The following is a 14,068-nucleotide window of genomic DNA, read 5'->3' on the forward strand; positions in this document are numbered from 1 at the left end:
AGTTCTAGATGCTAGAAATCCAGATTCAGGGTGTCAGCAGGCCTGGTTCCTTCTGGAGACCTAGAGAAGATCTGTCCCATGTCTCTCTCTTAGCTTCTGGTGTTGCTGGTAGCCCTTGGCACTCCTTGGCTCCTAGATGCCTAATTCCAGTCTCTGCCCCCATGTTTACATTGTCTTTCTTTCTGTGCCTATCTGTGTCTCAATTTTCACTTTCTAAGAACAACAGTTATTGGATTAGGGCCCAACCTTAATCCAGGATGATCTTGTCTTGAGATCCTTATCTCAATTGCAACTAGAAAGATCCTCTTTCCAAATAAGGTCACATCCTGAGGTGTGGTGTGTGTATTTGGGGGTGGTGGTGCTTAGGACTTGGACCTATATCCTGAGGGAACACCATCTACCCCACTCTAGCAGAGTATTTGGAAGCCCCACAAGTTACACACTGAAGCTACTTGAGATTACCCCCCCACCAAGTACAGAGTCCTTTACTGTCTTTGATATCTCACTGATTATTCTGGAATGGCTTTGTAGGGGTATCTAAATGTTTGCAGGCAAGACTTATATTAGTTCGTTCATTCCTGAGCAAGGATACTTATAAAAAAATCATAAAACAAAAAAGGTGTAGGTCGACTAATTCCCAGTCCTCCAAGGATCGAGTTGCATCTAAGGCAGGAGGGTGTTGTGAAGCAAGGGGGATGCTCTGCTTGGAGGTGTGCACAGAGGGCATTCCTGGGCCCTTCTGGTGCACTGCCTGGTTTATGGCTCTTTCAGAACAAGGAGGGCATCTGACTGATCTTTAAACCCTAGGATCCTGGTGAGGCTTTGCTCATTTGGGGGGTCTGTTCTTAGCTACCCCACGTCCCTTCAAAAGACAGGTTGTGTGTAGTCACGCAAGTAAATAAAAAGGGAAGAACCATTCTGCCCCTTTCTTTCCTGGGAGCTGCTGAGGGCAGAGGCGCCGTCCTGCATTGAGCCAGTCCAAAGCCTCAGCTCCTTAAAGCCTGCCTCCGCTGGTTATTTCTTTTGGTTCATCCTCAACTCTGAATACCTGTAATTTTACTTTACACATCTTTATGCTGCTTAAACCGCCCACTCACAACTTTATAGCCTGATTCCTGCAAGCTGGGAAGCCCTGGGGCCTTCTCATTCCCCTGTTTTGGTCTCCTTCCTTTCTGTACTGGATCCCATGACCTTCTGCTCAGCCCCATTTTACTGATGAAGAAGCTGAGGGTTACAGAGGTGACACAACTTGCCCTATGTCTATGTAACTTGGGCAGTACTTAGCCAAGGTCCAGTTGCAATCCAGGGGCCTTTCTGTGTCCCCTAAGATGCCTGGTCTCTAGCAGCAGTTCCTAGGCTTTTGGATCTTGGAACTACTTTAGTGTAGGGAAAACATGGTGACCCCCTCCCCCCGAGCCTTATTATTGAAGCACTACTAAGGAGGGGGCGCTTCCCAGGTGGCTCAGTGGTAAAGAATCCGCCTGCCAACGCAGGAGACCTGGGTTCATTCCCTGGGTTGGGAAGATCCCCTGGAAAAGGAAATGGCAACTCACCCCAGTATTGTCTGGAGAATCCCATGGACAGGGGCTGTAGTCCATGGGGTTGCAGAGTTGGACAACTTAGCAACTAAAGAGCAACAAAGTGGGGAGCCGCAGCTTATGTCTTCAGGCCACGGCTTGTCCAAACAGTTGGACAGGGAAGTACTGAGGGTGAGGATGCCGGCTAGGGAAGGCCTCCCGGCTGCTGCAGCTGCTAAGTCACTTCAGTCATGTCTGACTCTGTGTGACCCCATAGACAGCAGCCCACCAGGCTCCCCCGTCCCTGGGATTCTCCAGGCAAGAACACTGGAGTGGGTTGCCATTTCCTTAGTAGTCACTATTTGCTGGGCATTGTGCCAAGCACTTTCCCCATTTTATGGGCTCATTTTCCAGATGGAAGAAAGTGTGGCTCAAAGAAGACAGGTGATTCAGCACCTGAGAGAGGCTGGAGTGGGATTCACATGTAAGTCTGTCAACTGCCTGCAGTGCAGGAGACCTGGGTTCAATTCTTGGGTCGGGAAGATCCCCTGGAGGAAGGCATGGTGACCCACTCTATATTGTTGCCTGAAGAATTCCATGGACAGAGGAGCCTGGTGAGTTGCAGTCCATGGGGGCTGCAAAGAGTTGGACGTGACTGAGCGACTTTGACTTTATGTTAGCCTGGCGAGACAGGGGTCACCAGGTAATGAGTGGTGACCAGAGGGGACATGACAGAAGTGGACAAGCAAGGCCCTTCTGGTCAGAGCCCTGGGTTCGGATCAACTCATCACCTGAGGTGCCTTTTCTTCATCTGAATACTGGGCATGGTAACACAGCAAGGAGGTACAGTTCCCACCTCAAGGCACCACGGATAAATTTCAGAACTGAAGCAAAGAGCCTGACCCTGCAGGTCCTTTGCAAATAATGGCCATTCATCAGAGGCCAGGCCCTTGGTGGGCAGAGGGGCTTTGGGTCTGTCTTTTCACTCCAGTGTCTGTCCCATTGGCATCCACTGGAGAAGAGATATAAGTCGTCATAGTACAATCTAAGCAGAGTGTAACTGCAGAGGGCCATACTGTGCTCTTTGTCAGGGCTTCCCTAAGCTCAGGTCCACTCTTCTGGGATCCTGCCTGGCAACGAGGCAATGACATGTCTGAGCACAGGTCTGTGCTGCCTTTCCAAGCTAGAAATAGCGCAGGGTACCAGGTAGTTGATTTTCTTACCCACACCATCTCCAGTGTTAGGCTCTTGGGCTAGGTCCCCGACTGATAGATATTGCAAGGGATGCTGCCAGGGAAAAAAACTGGTTTGAAGGAGGGTGAGAGAGAAATTCCTGATAAAGTGCTACACACTGTGGTGCCTCCTTTATGGCAGGACCTTCTCACACCCCCTGGAGGCTACACTAGGCCTGACCCTGGAGCCAGGTCTATTTAAGACAAGCGCCATACCCTGGACTCTAAGATTGTTTTTCCTTTGGCTTACTCCCCAAAACAGCCAATAACTTAGCAAAGATGATCTAAATATGGGTCCGGGTGGGTGGCTATGGCTCCTTACTGCCTCCCTTAGGGCTCAGAGGTGCCCCCTGAGTTGGGTGGTCTTGGCAGCCTGGGTAGAGTGGAGCCAGGTGGGAGGCCAGGTTCCCTGCCTCATATGCCCTTAATCACATCAGCACCTAGAACTGGTGCTACTCAGGACATCACCTCCCCTACACTGCACATCTAAACTGTGGGACTTCGTTTTCCATGGGCAGCCTGGGCTGGAACTGGATGACTCACTATTCTCAATAATCACTGATATGGTCAGACTGACCGTCTGAATGCCTTGACCATGTTGCCTCCCCTGCAGCTCCCTATCACCTATGGTCAAGCTGTACTTTTAAACTTGGTTGTCAACTTCCCACTACCTAGTCTCCTTCCACATTGAAGGCCCGCTGTATTCCAGCCATACCAGATGCCCTCCCTGCTTGCTCCTGTTTTTCCCACCAGTGCTACTCACTCCTTTGAGGCTGCCTTGGCTGGTACAGGTATCTGAACCAAGACCTGCACCTGAATGCTGGTCCTGGGTTTCTTTACCAGCTGAGCGACCTTAGGCAAGTTACTGTAGTGCTTAGGTCTCACTGTCCTGGAGCAAGGCTGAACTATGTCTAGGAGCAGGGCACTGGCTCTGGAGGGGAGATCTAAGAGCTGCCTGGCCTCAGAGAGCCTCTCTTTAAGTCCTTTTCGCCTCAGCATCCTCACCTGCAAAATGGAAATATGACTGCCTCCCTTGCAGGACTGTGGAAGTGACTGAAGGGGAACAGGAGGCACAGAGGGTCTGATTGCTGTCTCCTTTAATTCTTACTATTCAACAACCTGCAAAGTCAAAGCTTCAGCCTGTCTTCTTTGCAGCCTTAACCCCTTGCCCTTCTGAGGTCCTGACTGCCCTTCTCCCTGCTGAGCCCTCACTTCTCTTACTGGCTTTTTTGCCTGCCCAGGTGCATGTGGCCAAGCTTCCCCAGAGGACACTGGGGATGCTCCCTGAAAATGCACGTTTCGCCCTGACTGGGGCTTCCCTCCTTGCTTGTTTACCCTGCAACCATGGACTGGTTGGACCTCAGCCAAACCTCAAATGCTCATCAACTCTGTTTTCCTCAGAGTATGAGGCCAGCAGTGTTCTTGACAGAGGGTTGGCAGTACCTGCAGATTGGTGTCTCAGCCCACCTGACTGGTGTAGTTGAAGCTGGGGAAAATGGAGACAGGGAAGGCCACTGCTATAATAACTCCTCTGCACTGAGGTGAACACAGGCCAGGTCTGAACAGGTGGGTGCACCTGCCCACCCTCCAGTGAAGTGTACAGGGGAGATAGGTAAGTTCAAACACTTCTAGATGAAATCTTCAGAAAAAGTGAGGAAGAGAGATCGGAACAGAGGACATTATTTCAAGAACCCAAGTTATCGAAGTAAAGTAACAAAGATACTTTTAATTCATCTACTGATAAAAATTACTCAGCAAGGATTAGTAACCGTTTCAGCTCCTAATCTGTTAATATCCTGGGCTGTCTTGAGCTTCTGGTTTAGCTAGTTATTTATTAACTTCATCCACAGTATTAGAAAAACAAGGCATTAAATCAGTTTAGGTGAAATGAATGGCTGGCAGTCAAACCCAGTCCTCTTATATTCCGTATTTTTTCTTTAGTTCTTCTACTTTGTCAACGTAAGCTTTCATGGCATCTTCTTTAGAAGTCCCTGCAAGGCATCAACAAGATTATTTGTCAGAAAGGCAGTACTGTAGAAAGGCAGCAAACTTTAGAGCCCCAGGTTAATGCTGTGAGGCTGTTTCTCACCTGTGAAGGGGGTGGGGGTTCTACTACCTACACCTCACAGACCTGGCCAGGATGTGACTTTTGAAGTCCTTAAGGAGCTTGGCCCACAGGGAAGGCTCCATAAAGCACTGAGCTCATAATGTGTGTGCAGCTGCCTGAGGCCTGTCACTGGCTTGCTGGCCAGGTGAGTATCCCACTGTTGTGTCCCACTGACTTTCACGATTGGCTTTGACCTATCAAGTATTTCTCTGTTGGGCTCTTATCTCTCAGAGCTGTTAAGCTGCCAGGGAAGAAACAAAGCCAGATACCCTCTTCTCCCCAGAAAGCAGCTTTGGGAACTCTGAAGACAAGCAGCTGGCCCTTGGAGGGGAAGACAGAGGACACTGGAGATATCCCTCAGAGATAGTGATGCCTGGTGTCCTGGATTCTATGCTGAAGGAGAGATACTCGGTGGGAATTAGTGTATGTTCTGGAGCAAGGGTGAGTACATGGGGCCTCAGAATGGTATGGAAATGCCCAATGGGAATGGACAGTCAGAGGGGCATTCCTGTTTCACTTACTTGCAGATCCTAGGAGTGTATTTATTGTATTCTGGCCCCTTTTGAATTCAAGGGTTTCTCATTTGCAGGAAGACAGAGGGCTTATTCAGAAACGAGCAAGCTAGGACACAAAAGCTGGCAGGCACTTCAGTGCCAACTTCTGGGTCTTGCTGCCGCAGGTGGCATGTGATTAAGTCACAGCCGGGATACTTCTTGGCCTCTGTTCTTAGCATATAATAGCTCCATTCACAGAGGCTACGATGTGCCAGCAACCTGCCATGCATTAATTCATTTCTGTTTTTAGGTGCCTTTCTGGCTGGAAGGGAACTAGGGAGGGCTACTTGGGCCAGGGGGTCACTGCCTGGCCTTGTGAGGGAAAGGAAGGTGTGGACAGGAAGCCATCCCTATTCTGAATAGTATAAAGCCCAAGGCAACTCATCACCTCCCCGTCTGTTTGTCAGTGGCCTGGTCCCCTGCCCCTCCACTCTCCAGATGATATTATGACTCAGAGATGGTGTTTTTGGAAATGGCACACGGTATCATAAGCGGTCTAGGTTTTTTTTTTTTTTCCATTCTGGTCTAGGTCAAACTGGTTCCCAGCATGTGCCTCATCCATTCTGTTCTCTCTCCTCACCCCTTACACTCCTTAACAGTATTTCATTACTGGGGTTCCCAAATGAGGGAAGCATATCAGAACAATTACCTTTCAGCTCATTCCAGGCATCCCACTTGGCCTTGCCTTTGAAGTCCAACATTCCAGGACGTTCTTAAACAAGGGAAGGAAAGACATTAGACCTGCTGCAAGTTCTAATGGGGAACTTTATCCATTTTCTTGCCATGATAGCCATATTTTATCTTTTTCCAGGCTCTGCTGCGGAGTTAAATGGGTCTAGTATAGTGGGTTCTGCCTTCAGAAACCCACATGTACAGAAATTAAAACTTAAAATCTAGAGAAAATAGGAGGAAAACTGTTCTCATTACTAGAGAGCCCCTTTCTTATACATTAACTCCAAAATTTCTTTTAAAAACCATACTGTATTTTTTTTAAACAAGTACCACAATCTATTCACCTGGCTTAAAATTCAAACACCACAAAGGGATTACTATAAAGTTTCCTTCCACTCTTCCCACCCAAGGTTTCTCTCCCATGTTATTGTTATCAGTTTTGTATGTGTCCTTTTCTGTGAACTGTCTGTTCATATCCTTGCCCCATTTTGCTACCAAATTGTTAGTCTGTTTCTTATTGTTTTAAGGGAATTTTATTCCACCCCTCCCCACCGAGGGCAAGCTTCTTTTAAGGTATACCATGGTTTTATACCTGTAGACCTGTTATCAGTTGCACTTGGGGAACACACTTACCGCCTCCCTGCTGACCTAGTTCACTGCCATGCTAAGAAGAAAGCCCAGGGGAGCAATTGCAGTGCCCACAGCCAGGACCACAGAGTCTGAGAAACATAAAGTCTCCCCCGAAGTGCTTGCCGGGAAGCATTCCCAGGGACACCTGAGGGAAACCGTGCCCCGGAATCATCATCAGAATCTGAGATTGGCACATCCCAATGGCCCTCTCATGATGATGGAAAGGTGGTACATTTGCACTGTCGAACTTAGGGGCCTCCTGCCACTGGTGGCAGCTGAGCACCTGAAGTGTGACTGGGGAGTTAACTGTTGACTTTATTTCATGTTAAATATTCTCAGTTTAAATTTAGATAGCTGCATGTGGCTAGTGGCTGCTGTACTGGACTGAACAGCCCTAGAGGGAGCTGATCAGGAAGCGGTAAGAATCCCGAGCCAGTCTTCCTACACTAATGCGAAAGCAGGGCAGAGGATAGTCTCTGTGACAATCACATTTGTCAGAAAAGTGTCTCAGTCACTCTGGTTACCCCTACTTCATTTCCCCTGCCTCCCTGGGAAGAGGCAGAATTTATAAACCCAGGGTAAAACTCACCTTCACCACAAGACCTTTCTTAACTAAGCCCTCCCTGTGATTTTTATTTTAAAATATTTTATTTATTTGGCTGTGCCGGGTCTTAGTTGTTGCATATAGGATCTTTAACTGTGGGATCTAGTTCCCTGACCAGGGATAGAACCTGGGCCCCCTGCAGTGGGAGTATGGAATCTTAGCCACTGGACCATCAGGGAAGTCCCACTCCCTGTGATGTTTGATTTGGCACAGCCCAGGATCCTTAGCAGCCAGCCCACCTGCTCTACCCTCTACCCTAACTCGAATGGTATTAGGGGCTATGCTCACCCTCCTAAACAGGAGTGAGGGGTGACCTCCTCTATGCTTCTGTGGTCAACAGCTCTGAGTTCCTGTGTACAATGCAATTGCCATATACTCTGGAGTCTGAAGAACTTAGGGGCAGAATGAAAACTGTCCAAGGGAGAAAAGACATTATAGAATATGGTGGTCCAAACCAAGGCTTCAAATCTGTACCTAGATTTTTTGACAGGGAAGAAATGGTGGAATTGCTGTCAGCAAAAATGCTTCTGACCTACCGCAGAAAGCCAGCTGCTACCCTGGCTGTAGGAGCTGACATCAGGCTTCGCCCAGCTGCCAAGCTCCCCAACTTTGATCCTGTCGGACTGGAGTGGAAACCGTGTGGTTCAACAAAATTACTACTGAGCTGAGAGCTTGGAGCAAGGCTCTTCAAAGCTGGGATCTTTGTTCCTCCCAAATAGATTGAAAATGCTGGTGATAACGAGACAAGTCCTCAAACTGGGATTTGAATTCTGCTATCTGAGCCACCAAGAAACCAAGAACTGTACAGGGTCTGTAAACCCCATTCAGGAACATGATCTTTGGGCAACCTCTCCCAGCTTAAACCCTAAGAACCGCCTTAAGAGTAGGGCTGTGGGTGGTTTTGAGAATGAGGTTCCCAGAGATAACAGTTTCAGCACCAACCAAGGCTGCCAAGCCTACTTTGATGAATCTGGGCCCTCCCAACTCCACCTCAACATACCTGTATTTATGTCACCCACAGTTGCTTGTTTGTAGTGGCTGTAGATGAACAGCATCTCCTCATCTGCTGGCTTGGTCTTAAGCTGCTTAACTTCCTCAGCAGCTTTGTCAAACTCAGCCTAAATATGAGGGAGAGAAGAGGCCTGACTAGAGTTTGGTAATGAGGATGGAGGGGTTGGAAAGGAAGCACTCTCTTGCCCTAATGGTGAGGAAAAGCAGTCTTCCTCATCTCAACAGGGCAGCTAGAGAGATTCAGCAAAACCAGGAGGGTAAGCACATCCCTTCACTCACTTGGACAACTATGTATGGGGCTCTCTCACTAAACCAGGTATTATGTGCTGGAAACAGAGGTGAAGGAGGCAGGCTGAGACTGGCTGCAGTGGACACACACTTCACAGAAAAAGCAGCACGGCCAACTGGCTGGCCAGACAGAGGTCTCAGGATAGCCCTGACTTACGATAGGGCTGGAAATGGGTGACTGAAACAGCGGAGAAAACTGCATGAGCGCAGCGGTGTCAGCGGCCAGAGCCCGCTGGTTCCCTCCCTCTGAGGCCTGGGGATCCGGTGGCGCCGATCCCTGTCCCAGTGTCCGTACTGAAGACGGGGAAGGAGCCAAAGATCACCACCGCCCCCCCCCCCACCCCGCCCCGCCCCAACTGCTAGGTCCCGGAAAAGCGTCTACAGTCAAAGAAGAGAAAGGCCTCTAGGTCACCCCTCCTCAGGCTGCGACCCTCCCCTGGCCTCGCGCTGGACACTCGGCCCCTGCTTCCCCTGACCTCCAAGCTCTCAACCGCGGCCTCCTGGCTTCTCCACTCTATATGGCACCCCTACTCCTGCCGTGTCCTTCCGGATGGGGCACTCTGTCCCCTTAGTCTTTCAATCTATAAAAACCATTACATCCCATCTGTCTATGTTGGACGCTAGCCTCCGACCTCAATTCCTGCTTCACTGCGAACGAAGTCTTCCCTATGGGCAACTTGCCAGCTGTTGCGGGCTCAGTAAGGGTGTTAGGAGCCCCAGACCGGAAAGTTTCGCTTACAGGGTTCTGTTCAGTCTGGGCTGGGCAAGGGTCCAGAAATAACAGCAGAGCACAGAAGGGAAAGACCCTGCGGGGTTGTGTCTGCGGGATGACCCCGCACCAGCTTCCGGCCTCGTGGTACCTTCGCAGCCAAGGCTGGGCACGCATATTACCTGAGACATGCCGGCGGTGTTGCAAAGATTCCAGGAAGCTCGCGGAGGCGGTGAAGAGTAGGAAGCAGGAGCACAAGAGACAACTGGCAGCGCCTCTGGAAGCGCAGCCTTAGGCCTCTACTCGGGTGCTCAGACCAGGAGAGACAGCCAATCAGAAGCCGGATGTACGCTGGGGGCGTGCCCAACCAACCCACGCTGCCAACCTCGCTGTCAGCATCGCTTGAACCCGGGAGGGTTTGCTTGCGCAAGCGCAGCGGGGAGGAGCCGAAGGGGACGCCAGGAGCAGGTGAGGATCGCGGAAGTACAGCGTTCTCGGTAGTGACTGCCAGTTGGTCAGAGCGGGAATTGGGTTCCCGGCTCACCGTGGGGAGTGACCAGCGAAGCAGAAGACAGGGGGTAGAAGCTGAAGAGCGGAGGGTTTAAAATTTGTTTCATTAAATCGTGTGTCCTGCCTGAAATGTCGGAAGTCGCGCCGCCGGACGAGTAAACGCTCACGCTTGGGGAGGGCGAGGGGCCCAGTCCTTCTGTGGGGACTAGAAGAGACTTTCTGAGGGTGGTCCCTGGAAAACTGCTCGAGAGTGGGAAGCTGGATTGGTTCCCAGAGGGTCGAAGCCGAGGCTCTTCCTCTGAATTTTTGACATGTTCTGTGGCTTGCCACATTGGCCGTGATTTGCAGTCCTGTTTTGTGTGCAGTAATCCGTCTGGTGCACTCAAGTCAGGGACAGTGTCTTAGTTGTCTTGACCTCCCTGGTGCCTCAGACGGTAAAGAATCTGCCCAGCGGTGTGGGAGACCCAGGTTGGATCCCTGGGTCGGGGAGATCCCCAGGAGGAGGGCACGGCAACACCTTCCAGTATTCTTACCTGGAAAATCCCATGCACAGAGGAACCTGGAGGGGCTACAGACCGTGGGGTCGCAAAGAGCAGGACACAACCGAGCGAGTAACACTTTCACGTTAACAAACTTGGCCCGGACTAGGTGCTCAGCAGGCATCTGTTACTTTTCTTCGTTCACGAATGTGTACTAAAGTCTTGTCAGGTTGCTTGCACTGCTCCAGACCGTAGGGTGAAGGATTAAGGGAAGGTAACTTTTGAGAAAGCCCCTCAAGAGGAAGCATTCCAGGCAGAAAATGAGTGTAAATGTATGAGCAGGGAGTGAGGGGAAGATAGGAGATGAGGCTGGAAGGTTAAGGAGGTGGCAGGCTGGCTGGATGATGCAGAACCTTGAATTCTATTCTGAGTGAAATGGAAAGTTGGAGGCTTTTGAGCAGAGGATAAGAAGACTAGCGCAGTTTTGCAAAGTTGTTGCAGAGGCTGATAGTCTCCATGGGAGAAAGGTGAGTGGGGGAGTTTGAAGGTGATACCTAAGGGACCAAAGGGAGAATTTTCAGGCTGCAGCTACAGAGGAGCTAGGTGAAAGGAGGGAATTGATGGAAAATAAGTCTCCAGAAATCTTTTGATAAAGAGAGACCATTCCTCTCCAATTCCTAATTTGTAAGGAGGAGTGGACCGCAGATCAACCTCCAGATCCTTCCCACATTAATTTATAGCTGTAGGTGTTTAAAGAAAGGCCAGGTAAATGCTTTCAGATATAACTTACTAACTTAATGGAGATCAGGCTTTATAAAAAGGGGAAAAGTAGAGATGCAATAGCAGGGAGCACATCTCGAGTCTTCAGCCTATGTGTAATTTTGTTTGAGAAAGCAAAGCCAAATGAATTAACAAATTTTGGAGCTAACTTTGGGGAAAATTACGTTTGAATTGTAAGAGATGTGAGTTTCTTCCAAAATGACAATTCAGAACTGTCTTTTTGCCCTTAGTCACATGTGAAACTTGGATTCACTTTTGCCTCCACCATTTGGTGCTTACAGCTTCCTTGATGAAATTCAGATTATTCCTTGTGTGGATCATATTTGCAGTCAAATATATTTTCTAGTAGGTAGGTTTTGTGCTTCCCTGGTGGCTCAATGGCAATGATTCTGCCTGCAGTGCAGAAGCCTCAGGAGACGTGAGTAAACACAAAGTTATTGTGTTTGTGTTGTGTTTGGCACATTTGAAAAGATTAGGTACCTCTGAAAATGAAATTTTCTTTTTATTCCTCCAAGTTTGGCTAGTGTGATTGAATTTTGACTGAAGTTCAGCATTGCAGAAAGCAAAGCTAGTGTTTTAAATTAATTTGGTAATCTCCAGCTTAAGTGGGGTTGATTTTTTGGTTGCTTCTTTGGAATATATGCCACTCTTCTTGAAAAAACTGACCTTCCACACGGTTGCCCAGGTTGCTTAAAGTGACGGAAGTATGGAACTGATCTCAGGGAGCCTGAGTCTGCAGTGGCTTGAAGTGGGGCTTCAGTTCCTTAACCAGAGATTGAGGCCAGGTCGCTGTGGTGAGAGCCCCAAATCCTAGCCACTAGGCCAGTGGTCAGTGACAAGGGCCCTGGCCCTTCAGCTTTGCAGAAAAGAATTTCCACGAAGTCAGAAAGTGGTGAAGCAAGTGGAATATTTATTAAGAGGAAAAAGAGTACATTATATGTGGATAGAGACACGGGTGGACTGAGAGAGAGTCCCTGAGTTGTGCCTTCGTGGTGATTTGAATTACTTTTATGGGACATTTCTTCCAAGTTTCTGTTGGCCAGTCATTTTGAATTGCCTGGTTCAGAGTCCATATTTGATACATCTCAGGATCCTCCCACATGTGTGTATGTATCTCTTGGCCAAGATAGATTCTACCGAAAAGGCCTAAGGGTAGAATATCTCTTATCATCACTCCCCTTTTGACCTCCACAGAACCCTTTTGCACATATGTAGCTGGGGAGTCTCCTGACTTCAAGAATGGGAAATATGTGGTATGGGCAAGGGAACAGCCTCCTCAATTGTCCTGCTATTCTCCATGTGGAGTTCTGGTCCACAGAGAATGAATTTTCAATTGCTTTACCCTGGGTTGGTGGGTGGGAGGGGAGCTGTGGTATCTGCCTCCTGCCTCAGAACTAGTAGTGATTGCAGATCCCAGGGAACCGGGTGCTATGTGATCTTGAGGAGAAGGAAGAACGTTTTTCCTTGTTAGGGGATCCAGCCTAGGCCAAGTTTCAAAATAGCTGAAGGCATGCTTACTTTGTGCTTCCTTCCCTCACTTTTCAGTGACCTCCACCTATGCAAATGCTGCTTTATGCCCTGGAGATCAGTCCTGGGTGTTCTTTGGAAGGACTGATGCTAAAGCTGAAACTCCAATACTTTTGGCCACCTCATGCGAAGAGTTGACTCATTGGAAAAGACTCTGATGCTGGGAGGGATTGGGGGCAGGAGGAGAAGGGGATGACAGAGGATAAGATGGCTGGATGGCATCACCGACTCGATGCACATGAGTTTGGGTGAACTCCGGGAGTTGGTGATGGACAGGGAGGCCTGGTGTGCTGCAGTTCATGGGGTCGCAAAGAGTCGGACACGACTGAGTGACTGAACTGAACTGAACCATCTCTGCTCTAGGGAATTGGAATGTCATTCAGCTTTTAACATAAAGAGAGGGTAACAAGTCAGCAGCTGGTATTTAATTTTTAAAAGTAAATTTTAGCGTATATTTGGGGTCAATAGATGATATGAATTAAAAAAAATAATTTGTTTGTTTTTGGCTATGCTGAGTCTTTGTTGTCAGGCAGGCTTTTCCCTAGTTGTGCTAGCAGGTGCTACTCTCTGGTTGTGGTGTAAGAGCTTCTTGTTGCAGTGGCTTCCCTTGTTGTGCAGCGCATGCTCCAGGGCACGCGTAGGCTTCAGTGGTTTTGGTACATGGCTCAGTAGTTTCAGCTCCTGGGCTCTAGAGCATGGGCTCAGTAGTTGTGGTGCACAGGCTTAGTTGCTCTGTGGCATCTTCCCGCACCAGGGAACCATGTCTCCTGCACTGATTGGTGGATTCTTTACCACTGACCCACCAGGGAAGCCCAGAATTTTTTGATTCTATGTTTTGACACTACTGGAAGGGTCTTCATATCCCAAGAAAGGGCAAGGTTGTTAGCTCTGTTCGTATTCTTGTTAGCAACTATCACGGTTGGTAATTACTTTTTGTACTTATTTTATTTACAATCACTTTTATTTTAATTTACTCCTCTACTGTCTGAGCCCCTGCCCTACCTAAGTCAGGGAGGATAGGGATCACTGAGTTATCAGTTAGTGTTCTGTCTCCAAGTACCTGGCACTTAAATGGTGGGTGAATGAACAGAGTATTTTTCTCTCTATGAAACATTTTCCTTCTAATTAGCCATGAACTTAGAAACCAGCCAAGTTTATTAGAACTAAATGTGAGACTATGAGCTAGATTAAAGTAGATGAACTCTGGTGGAAGGGCTGTGTCATCTCTATGTTCTGCCTGCAGTCTTGGAAATAGAACACTTGAAATATTAGGGGAAGATGAGAACCTGATGAGCTGACGTGTCAGCCTAATTGACCCTCCGAGTTAGTGGAGGGGCCATTATCATTACTGCAGTTTCCCCCCACATCCTTGTCTTGCTAGTTTTGGCTACTCACAGGCTTCACTTGCTGGGTGTCAGTGTAAAGCCAACCAGGCAAGTTATATTAAC

General features: G+C 48.7%; 2 protein-coding genes across 4 annotated transcripts in view; one reads left to right on the forward strand and one right to left on the reverse strand.

The window, feature by feature from the left end:
* CUNH2orf76 (chromosome unknown C2orf76 homolog) overlaps positions 1–14,068 on the forward strand; it is a 114,149-nt gene that overhangs the window by 15,237 nt on the left and 84,844 nt on the right. For 2 of the 3 annotated variants that reach the window (XM_040228971.1, XM_040228969.1), the window contains exon 1: positions 9,709–9,792. The exons of the other annotated variant lie outside the window; for it this stretch is intronic. The gene's annotated coding sequence lies outside the window, so the exon portion shown is untranslated. Of the gene's footprint in view, positions 1–9,708; positions 9,793–14,068 lie in introns of those variants that run through there. 3 annotated transcript variants of the gene reach the window in all.
* On the reverse strand, positions 4,450–9,922 carry DBI (diazepam binding inhibitor, acyl-CoA binding protein). Its single transcript, XM_040228972.1, has 4 exons — positions 9,507–9,922; positions 8,317–8,434; positions 6,060–6,122; positions 4,450–4,740 (listed from the first exon to the last, which is right to left on the reverse strand). Exons 1-4 carry the CDS (start codon positions 9,513–9,515, stop codon positions 4,667–4,669), a joined length of 264 nt encoding a protein of 87 aa, XP_040084906.1. The 5' UTR covers positions 9,516–9,922; the 3' UTR covers positions 4,450–4,666.

The sequence above is a fragment of the Oryx dammah genome, unplaced genomic scaffold (genome assembly GCF_014754425.2).
Source record: "Oryx dammah isolate SB20612 unplaced genomic scaffold, SCBI_Odam_1.1 HiC_scaffold_27, whole genome shotgun sequence".
NCBI lineage: Eukaryota > Metazoa > Chordata > Mammalia > Artiodactyla > Bovidae > Oryx > Oryx dammah.

Excerpts from the sequence above, each read along its gene's own strand:
- DBI (XM_040228972.1), bottom strand. Across the intron at positions 6,123-8,316 it reads TGTGGGTGACATAAATACAG|AACGTCCTGGAATGTTGGAC; the intron begins GTATGTTGAGGT and ends CCCTTGTTTAAG. Across the intron at positions 4,741-6,059 it reads TGCCTGGAATGAGCTGAAAG|GGACTTCTAAAGAAGATGCC; the intron begins GTAATTGTTCTG and ends GATGCCTTGCAG.